The sequence below is a fragment of the Patiria miniata genome, unplaced genomic scaffold, assembly GCF_015706575.1.
Source record: "Patiria miniata isolate m_02_andy unplaced genomic scaffold, ASM1570657v1 HiC_scaffold_1, whole genome shotgun sequence".
NCBI lineage: Eukaryota > Metazoa > Echinodermata > Asteroidea > Valvatida > Asterinidae > Patiria > Patiria miniata.
The window spans coordinates 36,959,124-36,983,296 of NW_024037047.1; the positions used below are offsets into that span (position 1 = coordinate 36,959,124).

Sequence of the window (24,173 nt, forward strand, 5' to 3'; positions counted from 1 at the left end):
CAGCAAATATGAAATAGCCTTCAGAGCGCTTTTGGAAAGTAGCTCTGCTAGCGAAGCTTTCTTGAAAATTGTAAGAAAAAAGATTCAGGAAGAAGTCAAACACTACCCCAAAAAGGGTCACTTTTCTCGGTCTGCCAGTACTTTCGAAAACCTTCATACCTGGAAATGGAAGGAGGTTGTTGAGGAAGCTGCTTTACACATGCCAGTACTTGTGAATGCACTTCAAGGTAGTCTCCCAGACCCGGGAAAAACTAGACCAGGACCACAGATCTTCTGTGGTTGGAAAATAACGTATAAAGAAGAAGCTGAACTCTTGGTTCAAATGCGTGTTGGTTTTCTTCTGTCCGTTATGTTGTACTCTCACAAGGCCGTGATTTTCAAGTTCATCCAGAGTTGTCTTTCCCTGCAACTTTGGAAACACGGTTGCAGCCAAGCACTCATTGATTGTCTACATGGTCTTGGAATCTGCCAAGGAATGTCAGCCACGCGAAGCACCCTTGACAAAGCGTGTTTGCACTCCAAAACCAAAGTGAAACAGTGGCAACATGAAATTGAAGGCATCATGACACAAGCAGAGGAAAGACCTACATCTGAATCAACATGTACACCTGTTCAGGGTGCTAAAAAGAGATTATTTTCAGGCGAGGAATGGAATAGTGATGGTTGGGACAGTGACAAGAGTGGAGGTACATGTTCAGATGGATCATTAAGCAGTTGTGATGACAGTACTGGGGGCTTGTGCCAAGTTGGTCCATCGCAAGAAGAAAAAATCAAAGTGGATGTACCTTCATGTAGCTCATCTCAAGAAAAGACACAACAGGAAAGCCCAGGGGATGTACATTTTGTAAGTAAACAAGATGATCCAGTTCCAAAAGGTGCGGGCAACAGAGGGGATGAGACAGGGATACCTGGATACTGTATTACTTGGGATAATGTCCAGATCCAAACAACAGCACGTGGACAATCACGTGAGCAAGGTAAAAAATTCAAGATTTGGGCAAATGTATTTGCCACAAAGAACAGAATTCCTGTTGGTGAGGAGTCATATTGTGATGTTGTCCACGCAAAGAGCATTCCATTGAGTAAGTTTCTGCCCTCTCAGTGTGATTGGGATGATTTGAAAGCTCAAGTTTGTGTTGTTGTGGAACGCATTCTTAAAATGCATTTGACATTTCTTGGGAATGTGAAGTGTTCGCCCTCGACCAAACATGTCTATAGTGACCAAATGAGGGGTAAAAGTCAGATAGTCAACTTGGGTGTCATTGAAGAAAACCCCTCCACCACGCCTGGAACTGTTCGGATCATGGAGAACCTCCATCAGAATGTTCCAACAAACAGTAAATATATGCATCCTATTGTTTGCTTTGCCGATGGATTGTCGATTGAGCGAATGCTTGTCTCCCAAAAGTCAAGATGTACAGGTCACACTATGAGAACAAGACTCCAGGGATCAGTACCATGCCCACAGGAATTCCACAAGCGAGGCATTCTTTTTCAAGACACAATTACCAAATTTTTCAAAGGTAACAGTTCAACTCAGCGAGGATCACTCTATCAATTAAAGCAAGATTTCAATCACAAATCTGTGAACAAGAAAGTGATGGAAAATTTCAATCATGTGGCTGATTTGCTCCAATTCACCACCCATGCTTACTGCACAATGCTGGCTTTGAAACTTGGTCGGATTCTAACAACAACTGATGCACCGTCGAGTTTTCCTTCTTGTGAGCGTCCCACAGAGCAGAGTGAATGGCTTAGCAACCTCACCCATGAGGTTGTCGATTTCATTTGGCCCCAATTTCTGTCTGAAGAAGTCAATACTGTGTGCTCACAAAAGGGCATTGATTCTGAAAGCAAGCATGCTTCATCATGTGTACACGTGCATCACCTTGAAGGGATGAAGGATGCTACTGATGCTGAAGATGATGGTTGCAAATGTGGGGAGAGTACAGGTGAAGATATGGTAAGGTGTTCAAATTTTGACTGCAGTTGGTTCCACCATTCTTGTGTTCAGCTCCAGAAGGTTCCTAAAGGTGACTGGTGGTGCTCTACTAAGTCTTACATTTATTGCCACTGTCACAAGAAGACTGGCCATGAGGATGAAATGGTACAATGCGAGATGCAAGATGGATGCACCCAAAATGAGTGGTACCACCCTGATTGTATTGGTGCAGGGGCTGATGACTTGCCTGATAAATGGTTCTGCTGCATAGAATGCGAGAAGAAAGGATCAACAGAAATGGCAGATGGTGGTGATAGCAAGTTGGAATACTCAAAGGCCTTGTTGTATGACGGTCTGTACCACCTTGCTTTACGAGATTCCATACGTGTTGGTGATGGCCCTGCCCTGATGAAGCACTGGCGTTTCAACATGATTCCATTTTGGAATAACAACCACTACAAGTATTTCATTCTGGGTCATAATATGCTAGCTGCAGTAAATGGCTTCTATCCTGCAAGAATTGCCCATGACATCACATGGAATAGGGTAGCAAACTTGACAGGTAGGGAGGAGGGAAATCTTGGTTTAGATCTAGTCAATGAGTTTCTTAATCGGGATTATAAGGAGATGCTGAAGAGATCAAGGGGGGTGTATACAAAACAGCAAGTGCATCGATGCAGCCAAATGGCTGGGGCATATGGTCGCCAACTTGACAACCTCTTTTCCCAGTCCATTGTAGGGATTGAAGGAACATCGTCAAGACACCATTATGAAAAGTATGCCAAAGACGTGCAGCTGTTTGTAACAGAATACCAAGATGATTGCTTGTTTGACTTTGTTCCTGGACGCTTCCATCGTTCCTTTCCAAATTTCAGGCATGCAGTAACCATCAAGTCTCCGGAGAAAATGGGTGAAAAACTTGTTAAACTGAGCAAGTCAATGGATGAGTGTAGGTAAATTTCCAATTTCCAGTGATGATACATGACACCTTTGTGTTACAAAATACAGCCAATAAGAGACATGAGACATGACAATTGAAAGATTGGCACAAAAGCCACAATGACGCATTCCACCTGTTCTATTTTGAACACATTTCATACAAATGTAAATAATAGCCCTTGAACAAGACTTTTGAAACAATACAAGATATACCTGAAGTAAGTCAAGGAAACCTTCTTCCGTTCATAATAACTTAAATTTACCAGACGATTGATCTTGTTTTAGAGATTGTGCCTTGATGAACCTGAAATTTATGCAGAAAAAAAAAATCAAAAGTACAGGTCATGTACATGCACATTGTAATCTAAACTCTGAAATAAGTGAGTATAATAACTGAATATAACTAGAATTTGTGCCAACCTAAAATTCTTTGGTGAAATAGAGCACTTTGTTTTTTTAATAATGCATACATGTATGTGTACTAAAGCTTGATCATCTTCAGATTTCATCTGAACTTGGTGGACACCGGGAGTTTTGTACACAAAAGGGTGACCTAGCAGTTTACTAACCGAACAAAACAATGCATGTAGGTACATGTATCCTGGGTTTGTTTGTGTTAAATAAATGACTAATAGTACTATAATGGGGTCTCTATCAAAAATTAAAGGCCTACCGGTATTTAAAAAAAGTACCAGTTGTTCCATTTTAAATCAAAGCCATAGGCCTAAGGTACATGTACAACCTCTGAGTGGGTACATGTACATGTGCAATGTACATCTCATGTTTACACACGTTTAAGCACAAGTTTTCAATGAAGAAATTCGAATCTTTGGAAAGATTTGTATAAGCACATATAGCTACTATGGGGTAATTATTTTTATGGAGGGGGGGGGGGGGGGGAAGCCTGGAACATTCAAACAAGGTACATGTACCCACATGTACACAGTACAAACCCTACATGTACTATGCCAACATGTACACATGTAGGTCAACCTGTACAGTCATGACCTGTAGGTCATGTGTACAGTGGCGTAGCCACGGGGGGCGTGGGGGAGGGGGGCGACTGGGGGGGCGACAAGGTTTCATGGGGCGACAGCCCCCCTATGAAACCTTGTCGCCCCCCCCCCCCAGTTGCCCCCCCCCCCCCCCCACTGAGATTTTGAGTTTCTAAAAAAAATGAACATTGATCTACATGACGCCCCCCCCCCCCCCCCATGAAATGTTCCAGTCCCCCCACTGAAAAATTCCTGGCTACTGCATGTGTATGTACATAATAATTTTTCAGGCCATTTATGCTTCTCAATCTACATTCGTGTAAGTGTTTCAATGTAGAAATGTGCAAGTGTTCGGTACACCATCCTCATCGCCAATGTTGTATCTGGGCATATTTACCAAGATGTCCTCGGCTGGAGGGGTTGAGTCGCGCTGCTGACTGGGGTGGAACACACTCAATGAGAGGAGACACACACACGGGTTGGATTCAGGAACACGACTGACTCATGGCTTGGTCGCCTGAAGGCAACAGCCAATCAACGGTCATGCATTGCTGGTTTATTACATAACCCATGTGGGGATTGCTCACTACATATCTGCACCTGTATACATTGTACATCTGTATTACATGTATAGCGGCATGTATAGCGGCACGTACAATTTCACCGGACACGAATGTATTTCTGCCTTAATTTTCATTACTCATCTGGGATCAGAAATCATCTTTGTGAAAGAGGTAAGTTTTTACATGTTAGTAGTACATTGTTGTACACTACATATTATTAACTTTTAACAAACCAATGGGGTTCTTGACCAATATGAAAACATCCATTTGGAGCCGTGTTATTACTTGAGTCAATATTGGTTAAGACCCCAATTGGTTTGTTAAAAGTATGCCAGGGGGAGTGGAAGGACATTTTGACTGCTTTTCAGTTTGTGACATTTAAATAGCAGTAGGGTTTATTACCCATATGTATAACTTTTAGAACCAAACAAGCACATCACATACATGTTTTCATTCTCGGCAACATGAAATTCCTTTAACCTTAACCCCTTTAAATATTCTTCAGGTCTATCAGCAGATACATACTTTTTATGTACATAAAACACAACTTAAATGAGAACCCTGCAACATGTTAAGCCAAACAAAAATAGTTCTGCTTCCGGTTTCCCTACCAACCCTTTTCTGAAAGTCCCTACCCTAATTTTTGTATGGGAAAAATGAGGGGAAAAAACACCCAAGATCCTGGATTGCTACCTCTTACCCTTGATCACACCCAGACGCCTCCATACGATCTTACACAAACAAGTCCCCATCTCATTTCCAGCATCAAGTATATGACCAAGTTAGTATACAAATAGTTTTTTAAAATTCTGGTAAACACCCCCCCCCCCCAGCAAAAGCAAATGTTGTACCGGTATATTATCTATACGGAATTGGATTAGCTAAATGTGGAAGTCATACTAAACTTTCAACATACAGACATGTTCATGTACTGAAAAATTGCTGTAACGATTAACAACACATCCCCAGATTGGTCAGTGTTTACTTTCTGTTCATTTTTTAATTCTGCAGGGGCATCGACTTCGGCAAACTGAGCAGCACATGCACTTTGTGCATGTGCATTCCTCAATGCATGTGCTTTGACAGCTGTCTTCATCATGTACAGGCTGTGGACCTATCTCGTCCATCCACAGGTGGGACAGAATAGCTTCCCTCATACACGGGACCTCACCACTCTCCAATCCTGACACCATCTCCTTAAACTCCATGTCAGTTGTGACGTGAAAACGGGTTGGAGTCCGATATAACACTGCTGTCCCTGGCTCACCATCCCGACTACAGCGACCAACAACCTGCCAGTAGTCAACGATGGTCTTGGACAGCCCCCAGTGGAAGATATACCTGACTTTGTGCACCTCGATTCCCATGCCAAAAGCAATTGTGGCAATGATGCAGCGGAGATTTCCATCGGTAGTAAATGAGTTTACTACCCTCTCTTGACTGTCGATGTCTAGGGATGAGTGGTACATGTCAACACTGAGATTCTTTGGCAGTTTCTCATTGTTGACCCATGCTGATTTGCCCAGTGTTGCCATGATGAAGCCAAACAATTTACAAACTTGGCCAATGTATCTGCAAAATATTCAAAATTAAAATAAGAAGGATCATTGATTTTTTGAAGGTTTGCATGGTCAAGGTAATAATGATAAGATAAGTTGTTGCGGTAGCACCATGTGGCAAAATCTCTTTTGTGATTATGCATGGTTCTGAAAAGAACTCAGTCTCACTGCAACACCCTCTGCATTCCCAGCCCCACCCCCCCCCCCCTCACCCAGCTTCCAGTAAAGTGCGATTCTTCAAAGTCAAAATTTCACAAGGGTACCCTTAGAGAGTGCTTGAGCAAACTACCAGATAAGAAACAAGGAAACACATTTTATTCATTTCTTCACAATTCCTATTGGCACCCAACATGAAATGCATACTCCATTCTAGCCCAGGTGGACTCCCTTTCCTCCCTACGTTACGGAGGGAGTCCAGGATATGAAGTACTCAAAACCGGGCGAAAAAATTTATGACCAATATTTTCAATATTTTTACCTTGTTGGAGAAGCCAATTTTTACGTCGTAGTATTCTATGTGTCCTTATCTATTGGGCCGCCGGGTTCAGGAATTCCATATGCAATGCTGACCGACCTTAATCAGGAAAATAAACTCTAAAGCAACGTTAAACTTGTACGTTGTTTTAGACTCTTTTCATCAGTTTCTCACCGCCGAGTCTAGTCGTACATGCATGACGTACGTCCGTGGCGTGCAGCGTGAACGCGCAGTGCGCACGCGCGATTTGCTTAGTAACCACTAGTCTGGTTCCCAGACCTGACAATTATTCCCGACGCTCATGTCTAAATGAAACCAGACTAAGTAACCACCCTCAAACGCATGGGCACTAACTTGTAAGCGCGATCGCCTATCCAATGACCGGGCATGTTTTAGCGACCGTGACCATAAAACTTGTTTCGGCTTTGGTCATTGGTGGAGTGTTTTCATGACTTCGGTTGGCTGGAGTGACGTCACTGCACGTTCCCACCAAAACCAACCAAGGAGGGCGCTAGCGTGTGCGCTTTTGTACGACGCGGTACGGTGATGAGAAACTGATGAAAAGAGTCTACAAACACGTACAAGTTTAACGTTGCTTTAGAGTTTATTTTCCTGATTAACGTCGGTCAGCATCACATATGGAATTCCTGAACCCCCCGGACCAATAGATAAGGACACATAGAGTATGTAGGCGTGAAATAAGCTTCTATAACAAGGTAAAACATGGTCTTATGTAGAGAATTGTCATCCTGGACGTCAGTCGTAATGCAATGAAGACTTCGTCCAACCTGGGCTAACTCCATTCATACCTGCAGTAAATTATGGCTTTCTTGGCCTGTGTGCCATGAGTTTGCAGCTCTGCAAGGTACTCTTGCAGCCATTGCGGCTGTTCGATGTCATCCTGATCTTGTCCTGATCTAATCCGTGGACAGAACTGTGGGAAAATGTTCGGCCTAAAAGAGGAAAAAATATGGTAAACTACTTATTGTGGAAGGTCATTATGTACATAATGTTCATGTTCATGTGCATTGTGTTGATTGACATACATGTACAGTCGACTCTCGTTAGTACAAACTCTGTTAATACAAAATTCTGGTTATAACAAACATAAAGCCTTGGTCCCGACTGTGCATTTATGTGTACAATGAATGGGACTGATGTTCCTCTTAATACAAAATTCTGATACAACAAACAATTTGGCTAGGTCCGAACGAGTTTATTATAACGAGACTCGACTGTACATGTACATGACTTAATGTTATCTTCGAAAATAATACACATGTACATTGCTGGATGTAATCTTGGTTACCAATATATATGCAGTTGTCTTGGTATTAAATATTAGGAAATTGTTGAAAGCTTTAAAAGTTCTACATTTATTCATAACTGCATGGAAAAAGACCAAGTTTGATCCGGAGATGTAGGATGACTGTAAATTATCTATTTTCTTCCATGTGACAGTATTTGTCAATGGCAATGGGAATATTTACTGATCAAGATAATCCTTTGCCACAAGTGTTTTGGAAAGCATGATTTGACAAACTCTTGGTATATACTTTAGAGATAAATTATGTGATATGGCTCAAATACTTGGGGGAAAAATGCAGACAGTAATAAATGATAGATGATAAATAGTCATGCAACAAATGTTCAACCACCTTTGTGATTCACATTTTACCTGTACATTTCATTCATGAACATGTATACAATTTGAGGCAATTCCGAATGTGGTCTGCCAACATGTACATTTGTAAAGCTAGGTCTGACCTGTCTGGACTTCTCGCCACTACTTCTATTTCGGCAGGCTCAAGGTGTAGTGTGTCGAAAATGCTCGTCCTCAGTGCCCTTGTCAGTGTAGCAGTTGCTAGCAGTGTCGGCACGCCATCTCCCAGCGTGCTGCGTATTTGCCCCACCTGACTGTATGCATCACGAAAATCATGTCCCCTGGAAAAATAAACACATTGTTGGGGATTATTATCATACAGCCTTTTGCTTACTTGCATTTTGAGATTTGAGTCTTTTTGAATTCAGTTTAATTGTTTTGGGTTCCAATACCGTAAGGTGATTCCAGATGTTGTGGTTTATGAAAGGGCCCAAATGTCTCATTTGTCAGCTTTTCTCAAGCCCCCCTCCCTTCCCCACCTGAAAACCCCGAATGTTTAATACAAATGTACATGGTATAACACAGAAACAATCATGAAGCAGAAAGAGTCGGTAGATCAACTGGACCACCGATTGTTACTTGTTTCGTTCATTCTGTCTCTCTTTCATTCTTTATTTTTTTAAATTGTATTTTCAATTATTTTTTGAAATTATTAGTGGTGGATATTTTGTAACAATGTATGCGTACATGTAAAACCTTAATTTCAAACATCCATCTATCTTAGCAGAACCCATTGACTGTTGAGTGTGAAAGTGAATGGGCATTAATTTCAGAAAATATGTCTGCTGATTTAAAAATCCTTTTACTGAGTAATATATAGTTGTTCATACAAAAAAAAAAATTAAAAATGGTGAGTTTATGCACATGTCTTCAGCAGTGGCGTAGCCAGGAACTTTTCAGGGGGGGGGGGGGGGGGGGGGGCGCGGGGCGCTGGGGGGCTGGAACATTTCATGGGGGGGGCGTCATGTAGATCAATGATAATTTTTTTAGAAACTCAAAATCTCAGTGGGGGGAGACTGGGGGGGGGGGGGGACAAGGTTTCATGGGGGGCTGTCTTGCTTTTGTGGAAACAGTTGCTGATTTGTTTTGCTTTAAGACTAAACAGGTCCCGTTTTACCTCAAAACTTATCAGATTTGTGTGATTACTAGTGAGTAGTTACGTTGAAAGTTCAATTTTCGATTGTAACTTTCTTCAAAAAATCAAAACCAAAGATCTTGTCCTCTAGCGCCGTAGGAAACGATGCTGACATTTTCATGGGCGAATCCATTAATTTTGCAAGGGGTGATTCAGTCCCCTTTTTTAGTTTTACATCATTTCTTGAATATATTTCAAGAAAAAATATATATTGTGACGTTGAACAAATTATTATCTAATAAAGAAATATTTCGAACACCGTAACAAGTATTAGTCGTCATTTTTCTTTTTTTAATCAGCGGAAATATTGGTAATTATTGTTCCCAAGAAAGAACACCACCCCTTCATTACCACAAATGGTGTGGTCCGCTGGGGAATTAAGCATGCTGCAGGCAGCAGCTGCACTAGTATCACAATGGTGGAATCCTCCATGGTATCACGTACGGCTGGTCGCAAGCGTCTAAGACAGCTTTCACCGTACTTTTTACCGCTCGGTTTTGGTTTCGGTTTGTCTTTGTTAATTGATAATTCATTTCAGCAACACATCTCTTCTTGTACCAGTACATTAAATACACATGTGAATCTTATTTTTATTCTTCAAGGCTCGGCGTATAAGCCGCCCTGCGTATAAGCCGCAGTAAACATTTTCATGGGCAAAATCAACGATAAGCCGCGGCTTATATTCCAAAAATTACGGTACATGAAATGCATGCACCACCTGACGAAAAGGGACATGACGGAGAGTCCCCATAAACCTTTCACGTGCGCGTGCTCAGAAAGGTGAGACTTCAACTCTTCTCATTATTATTTTTACATTTCGTGCTTCTCATGCATCGCAGTTGCTTGCAATTTTGTTTCGGTGCGCTGCCGCTATTATTTATTATATTATTATTAATAATATCGTATCGTGAACAAATGTATCGCGATGCACCGATATATCGATGTATCGTTTCGGCCTTACTTAATAAAGTGTCCTCTTCAGAATGTGAACATTGAAGATCATTTATTTACAACTCACCCTTTCTGTTCTCTGCTTTCATCTCCGAAGGAGGTAAGATGCAGCCTGCTGTTATGAACCCACTCTCACCCCATCTTTTGACTTGGTCCATCATCAGTGCCCTTAGTGAAGACACTATCAGGGCAATGTGAGGGCTGTTTTCAGGGTGTAGCTATGTATTGAAAACATGCAACCTCATTATTTACCAATTAGTCAACAAGCAAACTGATGGTAGGCCTATGTATCTGTATAACTTTGGAAGGAAACCAAAGACAGAGAACTTAATAATTAAAACATATTAATTTTGGTGTAATTGGGTAGGGTTAGGGCAATGTGGGGTGGGATAGGTTGGGGAGCAATTTCACATTTTATCTTTATTCTTTTTCTTAAAGATATGATAATGGGCTGTCTATCCATTGCAGTTCCTTTTTATGAATTTGATTACAACAATTATTACAATAATTTTATTAGTTTTTATTAGGCCAACAAATGAAACGAGAACAATGACAGTGCAACTATGAATTATATATTTTAAAAAAATCAATTTAACTATAAAAGCAAGCAAAAATGTAATCAGAAAATGTAATAAAATTTAATAAGAAAAATGTAATACAATTTAATAAGAAAAAATGTAATTACAAAAATTAGCACTTAATATTGCTAGACAAGACTGGAAAAAAGTGAAAAATATATATATCAAACTGTGAACTTGCAAAGAATGAAAATAGGCCTATCATTGAAAAGTAGACAAATTACACACAAAAAGGAAACAGCTTGGAGTAGAGAAACAATAAACAAACAAACTAACAAACAACCAATGAGCAGCAGGGAATAGAGAAATAGGTAATAATAAAAACACAACCCAAAAATTGGGGGAAAGAGTCATGAGGATGCAATCAAACGAATTAGGGTTCAGATAAGAAAACTGAACAATTTACACAAAAAAATTGAGAAATTAAATTGGCAAGAACAAACAAATGTAAGCTCCAGGTGAACCTAAACTTGTCAAACAAAAGCAAACTAATGAATAATAAACTAACCTTATCATGTATAGTATGGATGCAAATATGGTGCTCTTACCCGATCCTGTGGGGAGGACAGCTATTACATTCTTGTTGTTCATAAGAAGACCTATAGATTGTCTCTGTGGTGAACTCAATTGATAACCGAGTTCACCAACAAGATCAGCAAGGATCTTTTCCATGCTGGCCGTTTTACTAATTTTTCAAGGAGCAGGTATTTCTGATTTAAGGAGCAGATGTAAACTAGAGCATGAATAGCAACTCGCTATGAAATGTTTGTCAATGTCATGGCACAAGAGGTGAAAAGTGTAATGACTGCATTACTCAGTTATTAATACAATTTGGATATTAAAGTAAAAAAAAAAAGAACATTCTTTTATGATGAATTAAATTTACAGGAAGACAGATCCACCCATTTTTTGTGTTATTTTTTTTTTTATTGAAAACAAAATTAAGCACAAGAACTAATGTTCCAAAATAAGGTGTAAATGTTCCAAAGTAAGGTGTAAATTTGCTTTGCAGGTTTTGCTTAGGAATTCCTTGTAATTATAAAGTAGGTCCTTGTTATTTGTTCAGAAAATTAAAAATAAGATTTCCTCTCGATTTCAGTCTCGCCAAATTATTTTCGTGTCGCGGCGAGTAGTGCGCCCGCGTGCGATGCGGTGAGAGAGGAAAGGACTTGAAACTTGTCTTAAATTATGTCTCTTTTAGCTGCGACAGTAAACAGCCGTCGAATCATACGAAACAGGACAGTACAATAAAATGCAATGCGCATGCGTCAGTTGGGAGAAAATGGCAGCTAGCAGGACTTCAAGAACTGGGGCCAGATTTTCCCTCAAATTTCGTCAAATGAAAGCTTTGACGTACATACAGATTTCAAGACAGCTTCATATGTGGGTACTTATTACATTGGCAAAATAACGTCCAGTGTGTGTAACGGAGGGAGTCAGAGGGACCATTTCGCCAGGTTTGAAAATACACAACAGCGTGGCATAGACAAGCCACGTTCACGGGTCTATGCTACGGCTAGTTTGGCATGTTTGGTTGGGAATAAGGTAGTCCGAGTAACTTGGACCCACTTATCGCCTTTTTTAACATTTGGACGTGGTCTGGCGATAGTAAGGTCCAAGCTAATAGTGCGAGCTGGACAACATCATCCTGTCACTGTCCCAAAAACCAACATTTTCAAACAAAAACCATCCGATTTCACCCTCAAAACGGCCTCCAAATTACTAGATATACCACCTTAGGTATAAGTAGACATCGATGATTAAGATGGTTGTACTGAAGTTTACTTACGATCCGGAAGAAAAGTGAAATTTCCCGTTCAATTCTGAGAGCTCCCCTCGCGATCTTGAACACGTTAAATTTCGGACTCTGTTAATGTTTGAACGACGTGATTTCTTCTTCATGCCCAGAGTACATTCGATGGTCCCCGTATCCCGCGTGCGATTCCGTTACCGAGCGCGCGCGATGCATCGATTATGATAATGATTAGACTGGATCACGTTTGTAAACACATGTGCATTTCGAACGATAATAGGGAGTCGGGAACTAGCGCAGCTTTTATGGCGGATACCAGTTCAAGCTGGTTCCCGATTCCCTTTTACAGTTCGAAATGCACATGTGTTTACAAACGTGACTCATAATCATAATCGATGCATCGCGTGCGCTCGGTAACGGAATTGCACTTGGGATACGGGGACCATCAAATGTACGCTGGGCATGAAGAAGAAATCGCGTCGTTCAAACATCAAACACGATCGGAAATTTAACGTGCTCAAGATCGCGAGGGGAGCTCTCCGAAATGAACGGAAAATTTCACTTTTTTCCGGATCGCAAGTAAACTTCAGTACATCCATCTTAATCATCCATGTCTACCGGTACTTGTACCTCAGGTGGCATATCTAGTAATTTGGAGGCCATTTTGAAATTGAAATCTGTTGGAAAATGTTTGTCTTTGGGTACAACTATAGAATGCAGGGCCACTTCACTCTACATCCGCGCCTCCGTATGGCTGCGTGGAGGCATGGAGCCGCAGTCGACCTACCTCCGAGAATTGCGTCCTCTATCGGTGCGCGTCTCTGCGACTCCGCGCCTCCAGTGCCCCGCGTCTCTGCGCCTCCGGTGCCCCGTCGCCCTCCTCCCTTCCTTTGCGAGGCCATTTAAAATGGATACGGATGCTTCGTTCTCAAAAAAATACCGCCGAGAATTGCGCCCTCTATCAGTGCATGTCTCTGCGACTCCGCGCCTCCAGTGCCCCGCGTCTCCGCGACTTCGTGCCCCAACATATTTATAAGCGCGCCCTCCCTTCCGATCCTTAATGAGAAGCTTAGAAGACAAGTGCATTCGCTGTACTTAGCACTTTTTGCAGGTTTGCATATATAGGCAGTGTATATTTTGCCGGAGACGGCAAACCTTTAGTAAACGTTAGTTTGCCGAATATGCACTGAACATGCGCAGTTACTGTTTTTTTGTACTTAAACATTTTCCGATGACAAGTTTTAGTCTGGCTCCATGCCAAAATTATCGTTGTTACCTCGTATTCACAAGATGGGATTCAGACCATTTCATAATTTCGGACTTTATTTCCCTTTTAAAAAAAATTCTCCAGAGCCACAAATCTGAAAAAGAAAATGTAATACTCTGCAAAATATGTTTGCGACATGTTAAAATAATAAAAGAAGAATATTCTTATTTATTTGGGGATGAGAAAAAAAACTTTAAAATGTGGTGCGGTCGAATCGAACGCAAGTCATCCCACTTACTAGAGCCTTTGCATAACCATTACACCAAACGTGCTACACAACTTTTGTTGGGAATTTAATACATCTTATAATTCAGCCCTATTTTAAAGAGTACAGCGCCCTCTGTTGATATGGATTGCCGCCGGCAAACCTTTAGTAATCGTTAGTTTGCCGTCATTACCTCCGGCAAAATATCCACTATCATTATTATATTGTCAGCCTATTACCTACATGTATCCTCACATCGCCGGCCTCGATCTACGCCTCCAAGCAGAAAAAAACACCTTGCTCCGGCGTGGCCCTGCATTCTATAGTTGCTCCGGTTTTTGGGACAGTGACAGGATGATGTTGTCCAGCTCGCACTATTACATGTAGCTTGGACCTTACTATCGCCAGACCATGTCCAAATGTTAAAAAAGGCGATAAGTTGGGTCCAAGTTACTCGGACTAGGTCCGAGTTACTCGGACTAGGTCGGAATTAGTCCGAGTAACTTGGACCAAACTTATTGCCTTTTTAACATTCGGACATGGTCTGGCGATAGTAAGGTCCAAGCTACATGTAATAGTGCGAGCTGGACAACATCATCCTGTCACTGTCCCAAAAACCAACATTTTCCAAAAAAAAAACACATCAGATTTCACCCTCAAAACGGCCTCCAAATTATGCCACCTGAGGTACAAGTAGACATCGATGATTAAGATGGTTGTACTGAAGTTTAGCTGGGACCTTACTATCGCCAGACCATGTTCGAATGTTAAAAAGGCGATAAGTTTGGTCCAAGTTACTCGGACTAGTAGGTCGGAATAAGGTAGCTAGGATGATCCTTAGCGTTATGTTTATGCATAACGCTAGGAAACTCACAATAGCAAAACTGGCAACTTTTTTTCAGATACGAAAAGGTTTATAATATTCAATATTGAAGTATTATACTGATACATGAAGTATAGACCTATAACGCACCAAATGATGAAAAGATGAAAAGTAAAATACTGACGTTTTTACAGATAATTTTTGGAGGTCTGTTTTTGTCAACTCACACTGAAGCACACTCAAAATCAAAATGACTGTCGAGTGTAAACACATGTCACAGGTCAATGCAAGGTACTTTGCATTAAGTAGCACGCATTGTTTACCAGCGCTAAGCAATGGTCGGGTGCGTTTCCCCCACCATTATTTTCCATGTTGAATATGTATACCAGACAACTGTTACATGTTAATATGAGTTGAGATAAGTATCATAACACACAGCAGGGGACCACAATAAATATTACTCCTAGAACTATGAGGCTCCACGTAGTGGAGTGAGGCTCCACGTTGTGGAGCCTCATAGGTTCAGAACCCCGCAAAATTGTTGTCAGCACAAAACACTAATTAAGTACAAAAACGTTCATCCCAACCAAGCTTTTTCCCACAGAACCGCTGCACAGTTTGCCCCTAAACTCCGTACAATACCTCATGACATACTCACGTTATGTGCACCCAACAAACATCAGTGGATTCTGTCTGTTTTTTGGCAAAAATGATGAAAAATATGCCCTTTCCGCACTGAGCCAACCTGACACTTGAAACGTGAACGCGCGCAGAATGATCGCAGTCATTTTCGGTTCGATCGCTTGGAGCTGCGCGCTACGGGGGGTATGGTGTAGGAGCGGAACGATAGTATGCGCATGCGTACAAGTGCAAGTACGTACCCCCGCGGCGCGCCCCGAGCGATCGAATCCGAAAATGACTGCGATATCAGCGCGCGTGCACGTTTCAAGTGTCAGGTTGGCTCAGTGCGGAAAAGGCATATTTTTCATCATTTTTGCCGAAAAACCGACAGAATCCACCGATGTTTGTTCCGTGCACATAACGTGAGTATGTCATGAGGTATTGTACGGAGTTTAGGGGCAAACTGTGCAGCGGTTCTGTGGGAAAAAGCTTGGTTGGGATGGACGTTTTTGTACTTAATTAGTGTTTTGTGCTGACAACAATTTTGCGGGGTTCTGAACCTATAGGAGTAAAGGTTGGACGAAGTCTTCAATGCATTACGACTAACGTCCAGGACGAGAATTCTCTACATAAGACCACCCAAAATTTGGACCAGATTTTTGTTACGTTTTACCTCGTTACAGAAGCTTATTTACGCCTACATTTTCTATATGTCCTTACCTATTGGGCCGCTGGGTTCAGGAATTCCATATGTGATGCTGACCGACATTAATCAGGAAAATAAACTCTAAAGCAACGTTCAACTAGTACGTGTTTGTAGTCTCTTTTCATCAGTTTATTCCCAGAGTCGTACGTCATGTACAATGTACGTTGGTACGAAAGCGCGCACGCACACTAGCGTCCTCATTTGTTTAGTTTTGGTTGGAACCGTGACGTCACTCCAGCCAACCGATGTCACGAAAACGCTCAACCAATGACCAAAGCCGAAACATGTTTCTGGTAACTGGCGCGAAAACACACTCGGTCATTGGATTAGCGACCGCGCCTTCAAGTAAGTGCGCGTGCGTATGAGGGTGGTTACTAAGCAAATCGCGCGTGCGCACTGCATATTCCTGCTGCATAGTCTGGACCCCGGACCAGACGTGATACGAGCGTCGAGAATAATTGTCCGGTCTAGGGAACCAGACTACACGCTGCACAGAAGTACATCATGTACGACTAGAATAGACTCGGCGGTGAGAAACTGATGAAAAGAGTCTACGGAAAAAATTCCGTACTCGGACGTCACTTTTTTCAATTAATTTTCTAGCGCCAAAAGTTACATCTTTTTATGGTTATTCCTCCACTTTCCCTCCTCTACTCTCACCCTCTCCTTTCCTTAATTTCTATATCAGTCAGTTACTTCATCGGGATTCGAACCTCTGACGCTTGCTTGATACACGAGACTCTTAACCGCTAGGCCGCGCAATATCGCTGTTGCAATAATCAATCTTTGGACGTATTTGAAGTATCATTGAAATAAACTAAATATTCATGAGAAAATAAATATTCATAATGACGTATTGCACTATCATTGGCAGGCTCATGCGACGTCATGGTTGTTGATGTCACGTGTATAACGTACCGCTGTCAATTCAGCCACTACAATCAGTTTTGACCGGCTGCTTCAAGTTAGTTCTCCACGACGTATGCATCCAAAATGTGCTCTAAAAACACATTTTGAGTAAATTTTTTTCACCTTTACACAGCTTCCTGGATTTCTCTTGGTTCAAATGACAAGGTGAGGTGACAATTGATATGTTTGGCAGCAGATAAATTGGCATCCGAGTATGGAACTTTTCCCGAGTCTACAAACACGTACAAGTTTAACGTTGCTTTCGAGTTTATTTTCCAGATTAAGGTCGGTCAGCATCGCATATGGAATTTCTGAACCCAGCAGCCCTTCTCCAACAAGGTAAACATATTGAAAATATCGGTCATAAATTTTTTCGCCCGGTTTTGAGCACTTCATACCCTGGACTCCCTCCGTTACGTAGGGCGGAAAGGGAGTCTACCTGGGCTAGATGTGCACCCAATAGCTAGAATAAGTAGCTTGAGTGACTCCAGCTGACATGCTCATATTCATTCACATGTAGCGCTGGAGGAAGGCCTGTGCGTTTCCATGTGGTAGCAAGAGACCCTAAAAAAATGGCCTCTCCCAAAAATTGTTCATTTTCACCTCTAATATCCCACCCCAGAGTTCACCCACATACCTCATACATTCAGCAGTTATTTACGAAGCCTAATGATCGATTTGAAACAAGACCAACAAAAAAAAAGTGAAAAATCTTGACGATTTCGGTGGTTTGTCCGTAAAAATACGCCTGTTCCAACGGCTGTCTTCCATTTTGTTTTGCTAATTATATTAATGTATGCATCACGTGATGACATAAAAAAAATCGGCGCGCACGATGTATTTGGGTACCACACCGCTTTCAGGCGCCGCAAGTGAGTTCAATTTTCGTCTGGTGCGTTGCCGTGGAGAGCATTCTCGTTGTCTTGCTTTCCGCGACAACGCACCAGACGAAAATTGAACTCACTTGCGGCGCCTGAAAGCGGTGTGGTACCCACATACATCGCGCGCGCCGATTTTTTGATGTCATCATCACGTGATGCATACATTAATATAATTAGCAAAACAAAATGGAATACAGCTGTTGGAACAGGCGTATTTTTACGGACAAGCCACCGAAATCGTCAAGATTTTTCACTTTTTTTTTGTTGGTCTTGTTTCAAATCGATCATTAGGCTTCGTAAATGACTGCTGAAATTATGAGGTATGTGGGTGAACTCTGGGGTGGGGTATTAGAGGTGAAAATGAACAATTTTTGGAGAGGCCATTTTTTTAGGGTCTCTTGCTACCACATGGAAACGCACAGGCCTTCCTCCAGCGCTACATGTGAATGAATATGAGCATGTCAGCTGGAGTCACTCAAGCTATAGAATAAGGTGGATTTTGTTCCCTTTGAAGGCTTTATCGGAACCGGGCCCGTAGATACACCATCGCCTTAATTATGACTTGAAAGTAACAAAAATACTTTCCTTACCCGTCTGTAACTATCTCGCCATTGGGGACTTGTATTTTTGTACAAATTGCGGTGTTTTTCCATGCGCGAAAACGTCGGTGACTTTCCTTTGGGCGTCGCCATTTTGATTGTACCGCGCGCTTGACGTATACCGCCGCAAGAGGGCGCGCCACGGGTGCTTTGGTTTGCACTTTTTGCCAACAACGGCTTGGCAAACTACATGTATATGGAAGGTCAACCTTGTAAAAGAATAGTAATATAAGTAATATTTCTTAATATTACTTTTGAATTATTGAAAACACAAAATGACAACAAACGCTACCACTGATTTCATAACAATGCCACTTTCTTACATTATGAGAGTGGTATGCATTTTTTGGCAAGTGTATTAGGGCCCCCCCCCGCCCCGCCTGTCATGTGAATGTCGGATCCCGGGGCTGCCAACTCTCACACGCATTGAGGGTAGCAGACCAGTAAATAAACTTCCATAGACCCCAATGCTAAATGCTCCCAATTCAAAAATTCGGGAAAAATACTCACAACTCTCCAAGGTGTTCGAGACACACATCAAACTAAAGCTTATTTCATCATCTTTCATTTTCTTTTCAATTTTCGGGGGGTCAACTGATGACTTTTAGGAGAAATTTCCATCTGAAGATGATCACCCCTGAAAATAGTCCTGAAGCCCATCGCCATTTTGAAAAACGATGCCTACACTCCATTGCAAAATAGAGCGCTTTTAGGGTCCAAATTACATCAAAATTACACAGAACTGCAAGCTCCCAGTCCTGTGCACGGCTTCCACCCATATTTTTTACAAACCCTGAAGTTCATGGCCCACAGCATGCTCAAATACCGAAGATTTTGAGGGCATGCAAATCGTGATTTGGCCGGCGCAGACAATTTCGGACCGATTTACTGGTCTGCACCCTGAGCGTGAGACTCACCGTGAGACTCACGCATTTCAATTTCAGGTTATTCTCACATTCTCACGCTCTCACGCCCACACGGGATTTCTCATGTTTGATTAAGGGAATAAATGTGTGCTCGAGAGGTTTTAATCACTCTGTTCAAGACTGCTTTGAGTCTGGGTGCTGATAATTACCCGAGCCGGAGGCTCGGGTAATTATCAGCACCCAGACTCTAAGCAGTCTTAAACAGAGTGATTAATACCGACCGAGCACATATTTATTCCCATTCATAAATACCTTTCCGGTAAAAAAAAATCAAGTAATTCCTTCCAAAAATCCCGATTTTGTTCAACAAGTTCACTCCAGCTTTTTGAAACATCCCTCTAGCAAAATAATGGAGTGTTCAGCTGGCGAGTAAGATGTAAACAACCCTTTTATGGAGATTGACGCGCGCGTGGCACGTTCTACGCGATGTCGCGCAGAACGCACCTGGGGCGTTGCGTTTTGAATTTAGAACTATAAAATTCTGACTCACTGGTAGTGTTGCGCATGCCTACGTGAGGATTGTGAACGTTCAACCAATGAAACGGTAAGAGGCACTGGATTTTTAGGAGTCCACATTTTATGTGACACTGGAAAAGTGTTTAAGACCAGCTAGCCATGTCTTTATCATCCGTTTAAGACCGGCCACGTGACGGGCTCTCGACCAATAGGAATGGCTAAACTGTCTGAGGTATTTATGAATAATAATTGACTCCAAACTAAAAAAAAAAGAGATGTTTAAATGACCTTTTCCAACAAAAAAAAGTAATTGTCAGAAACTGCCCTCAGATCGCATCACCGAGCCATTAAATCGCACAAATTATATGATTAGTCTAAATATTATGATCTGTTGTAGGACACCTTTGGACATCCGAATATGCTGCTCTTAAGTTGCACAGGCGGTAGTTTAACCTTCCAGCTCCAAAACTAAGCCGAGGCGGAACGGTTTTCACGGGGGGGGGGGGGGGGGGGCATCACCCAAAAAGGGGCACTTGCATCCGTGCTGAGTGTCGACACGTTTTTTTCACCGGACACTTGGCCTCCGTAAAATCAAATGGGGGGGGGGGGGGGGGGGGGGGCTTGTAACATCTTCCTAAATAGGAGGCGCTCTTCAAAACCGGCAAGTTTTAGGGCGTATTGTAAAGGTTTTGGGGCTTGGTTTCAGTCATATTCCTAGTTCATTTTGGGAAATAGTTACTGAAAACAAATTATCCGAAATTTTAGGGCAAGTTTTGTTTTCATCTAGAGGGGTATGTTTATGCTCCAGGGGGCACATTGATGTCCGGAAAAGGGGCACTTCGGGAAATCTGGGGGGACGTGCCCCCCCCCCCCGGTTCCGCCGCCCCTGCCGAAACTGTTATATTGGAGCCTATTTTTTGAAAAACAGATAATTCATATTTTCGGCCACTGCTCTATCGCTAATGGTCCCATCGTGACCGGTTTTCGCCTTTTACATCTTTTCAGAATGGGTGAACAAGATATGGTCGGTCCTAAGTTCCGCATCGTGTTCTCTGGGGGTATTATTGCTTTGAGGACACCCCCTGTGCAAATCCTGCGACTTTGCCCTATTGGGGGACTGTTATGAGCTCGAAGACTGTGGAGTGGATGTGATCTACTTGGATGTGATCTACTTGGACTATGCCAAAGCCTTCGATACAGTTCCCCGCAAGAGGCTAATATCGAAACTAAGGGCATATGGAATTGGTGGGAAGGTACTTAGGTGGTAGAGGAATTTCTGAGAAACAGGAAGCAGCAAGTTGGAGTAAGAAGGGAATCCTCGGAATGGGCAGATGTCATAAGTGGAGTTCCACAAGGGTCAGTGCTTGGACCAACTCTATTTGTTCTATATATCAATGACCTCCCAGATATTGTCTCATCGACGGCTATACTGTTTGCAGATGACACCAAGCTATACAATGTTGTTGGAAAGTATGGCTCGGATGGCAGTCAGAAGATTCAAGAAGATCTGCAAACCCTTGAAACATGGACTCAAACATGGTTACTTCGTTTCAATGCTGCGAAATGCAAGTGCATGCATATGGGCAAGGAAAACCCGAGGGTTAAATACACCTTAAATGGAGAAACCATTCAAGCAGTTGAGGAAGAGAAGGACCTTGGTGTGCACCTCACAAGTGACTGCAAACCCAGCTTGCAATGTTCCAAAGCAGCAGCTACAGCGATGCAAAGTCTAAGAGTTATCAAGAGGACATTCAAGCACATTGACAAAGAAAGCTTTGGGATATTGTATAAAGCCTACACCAGACCACATCTTGAGTACAGCGTTCAGTCATGGAGCCCCTGCCGGTTCGAGAGAAAGTTCAGAGGAGGGCGACAAAGCTAGTACCAGAATTGAGAAGAAAACCGTACAGCGAAAGGATGGAACAGTTGCACCTATTCACACTTGAAGTGCGGAGAGTAAGGGGTGACCTTATTGAGACACATAAGATCCTGAATAGCTTCGACGATATTGATCCAGAAAAGTTCTTCTCCAAGTCAAGTACGAGTACCCGAGGTCACAGGTTGAAGTTGTTCAAAAAGAGAATGCATACAGGTCTCCAATTGAGGAAACACTTCTTCTCCCAACGGGTAATAAACAACTGGAACAATCTCCCAGCCTACGTCGTAAATGCCATGAATGTCAATCAGTTCAAGAATAGATTTGACAGAATCTACTTGAAAGAATCTGGATATGGGGTCTTAAAAAGCTTAAGCCTATAATTGATAATCCCATCCAATCTTAAGTGTAAGTGTAAGTGAACTCCATTTATTCTTAAATACACACACTCTTCGTAATTCAAAAAAATCTAAGAGTGGTAACAATGCTCTCTGTCTTGAAAATTGGGATCGCAAAAGCCGTTTAACTTACCCTACCCCTAAATCACTCAAATCGTCTGTATAGCATGGCAAATATATAGTGCATTTTATAAGAGCCCCAAATGTGGCATAGATCGAAAAAGACCAATAATCATCATATCGACAAAATGTGGATAGTACATCATTAATCTGGCCGGCCCTTGACGGCCGTAGGATCCGTCAAGTCATCGTGAGATAGTATGCGTTTTCTCGTGCAGTATGGAGGCCAACATATTTCAATTTAATTCAAAGGAAACATATTATTTACATATTTGTTCATAAGTAAGTCAAATTAAGTTTTTCAAACAAAAAAGAGGTAATTTTATGTTATATGAATAATAATAGTGCATATCCGTAATTACAAACCACAAAGTAAATTAAAGGAGGGTGAAAAGTAGGCCTATGGCTAAAAGTAGGCTGTTCATATAAACCACGCCGAAGCTTGATCTTTTTAGGGAACAGCCTATCATATAAACGGACAACACAGGACAGTATTCACAGACAATAAAACACGAAAACAAACAGTCAAAGGAAACCTTAATACAAGAAAAAAACACGAGACGGGACACTGAAAACGGAGACAAAATGAATAGTTACGATGAAGATAAGTTGAATAAAAGCGACGCATTGCTGTACGGAAAAAAAAATGTGTGGCTATGGAGAGTACCTAAGGAGGGAAAGCTATGTAACACATCGTGATAGGAGCACCGTTTTGTACGAGGATTTAAAACCATTATTGGATTTCATTGTTCTAATTCTGTTATCAGTAGTGTTCCACAAATGGAGACCTTAGACAATTGATTTTCTTTCAATACCTCACTGAAATAAACCTTGCGCTGCCAGTTGGTGTCAGGCCTGGCTTTACAAGCAAGAGCGGAACTGCAGAAAACAGATCAGGTGCTGATAAACGAAAAGTTCTGATTAACCGAAAATGACGTACTGGCAATGTTTGAGACCTTCCACTATCACAGCAGAAAAGATTCCGACAAAAACCTCAACCCATTAAAAAGTGATTTGAGTGAAGGAGGGTATGCCTATGTAATTCTGTTGCCAGATTTGCTAAAAAACAAACAAACAAACAAACAAACAAACAAACAAACAAACAAACAAACAAACAAACAAACAAACAAAAAACACCGGGCAATATGCAACGATGATGATTTCTCATTAACATTGAACACGAGGGACATTTGGACCATATTTTGTAGTATACATACATGTATACCCTACCTAATAAATATGCGCATTTTTCGTTATTGTGCAATCAGGGGTTAAGGGTCATACATAAGCAATGTCACGAGAACACCGTTTCGGAAAAAGAAAAAGCACATTTTAGACACATCTAGTAAAAACAATATTCGCACTCACTGGATTAAATTTCGGGGGGGGGGGGGGGGAACGGCCCCTGCCCAACAATTATCAGAGGCATACCCTCCGGATGGCCACCCATGGAAAAAATGCATTTCAGCCCAGGCATGGTGTTAATACTGCTAACAGACGTGGATAACATGACTAACCTTGAAGAAGACAATCGTGCATTACCATTGAATTGACCTGATGACACCAATGGTTTCAACGGTTACCACTGCAAAGGTGTTTTGGAACGCCAACATTGGTATACCATATGAGTTTACCATTTGAACCACTGATAATACCATTGACCATTGGTTCATCTCGATGGTATACCATGGATCATACACACATGGCTCCTGGTGTACCATTTATGAGATCAATGGTTCCACTGAATGATATACCAGGATTAAAACCATTGGTTCCACACAATGGCACACATAAAACTAAAAAACAAACAAATCAAATCAATGGTATTGCACT

At 41.8% G+C, this 24,173-nt stretch overlaps 1 protein-coding gene across 1 annotated transcript in view; it reads right to left on the bottom strand.

The window, feature by feature from the left end:
• Positions 1-18,707, bottom strand: part of LOC119729678 (RPA-interacting protein B-like) — a 31,011-nt gene extending 12,304 nt beyond the window's left edge. Inside the window, exon 1 of the mRNA XM_038202353.1 lies at positions 18,556-18,707. Coding sequence (XP_038058281.1) covers positions 18,556-18,657 — 102 coding nt within the window. The 5' untranslated portion in view covers positions 18,658-18,707. The remainder of the gene's footprint in view (positions 1-18,555) is intronic.
• Positions 18,708-24,173: the final 5,466 nt, after the last annotated feature.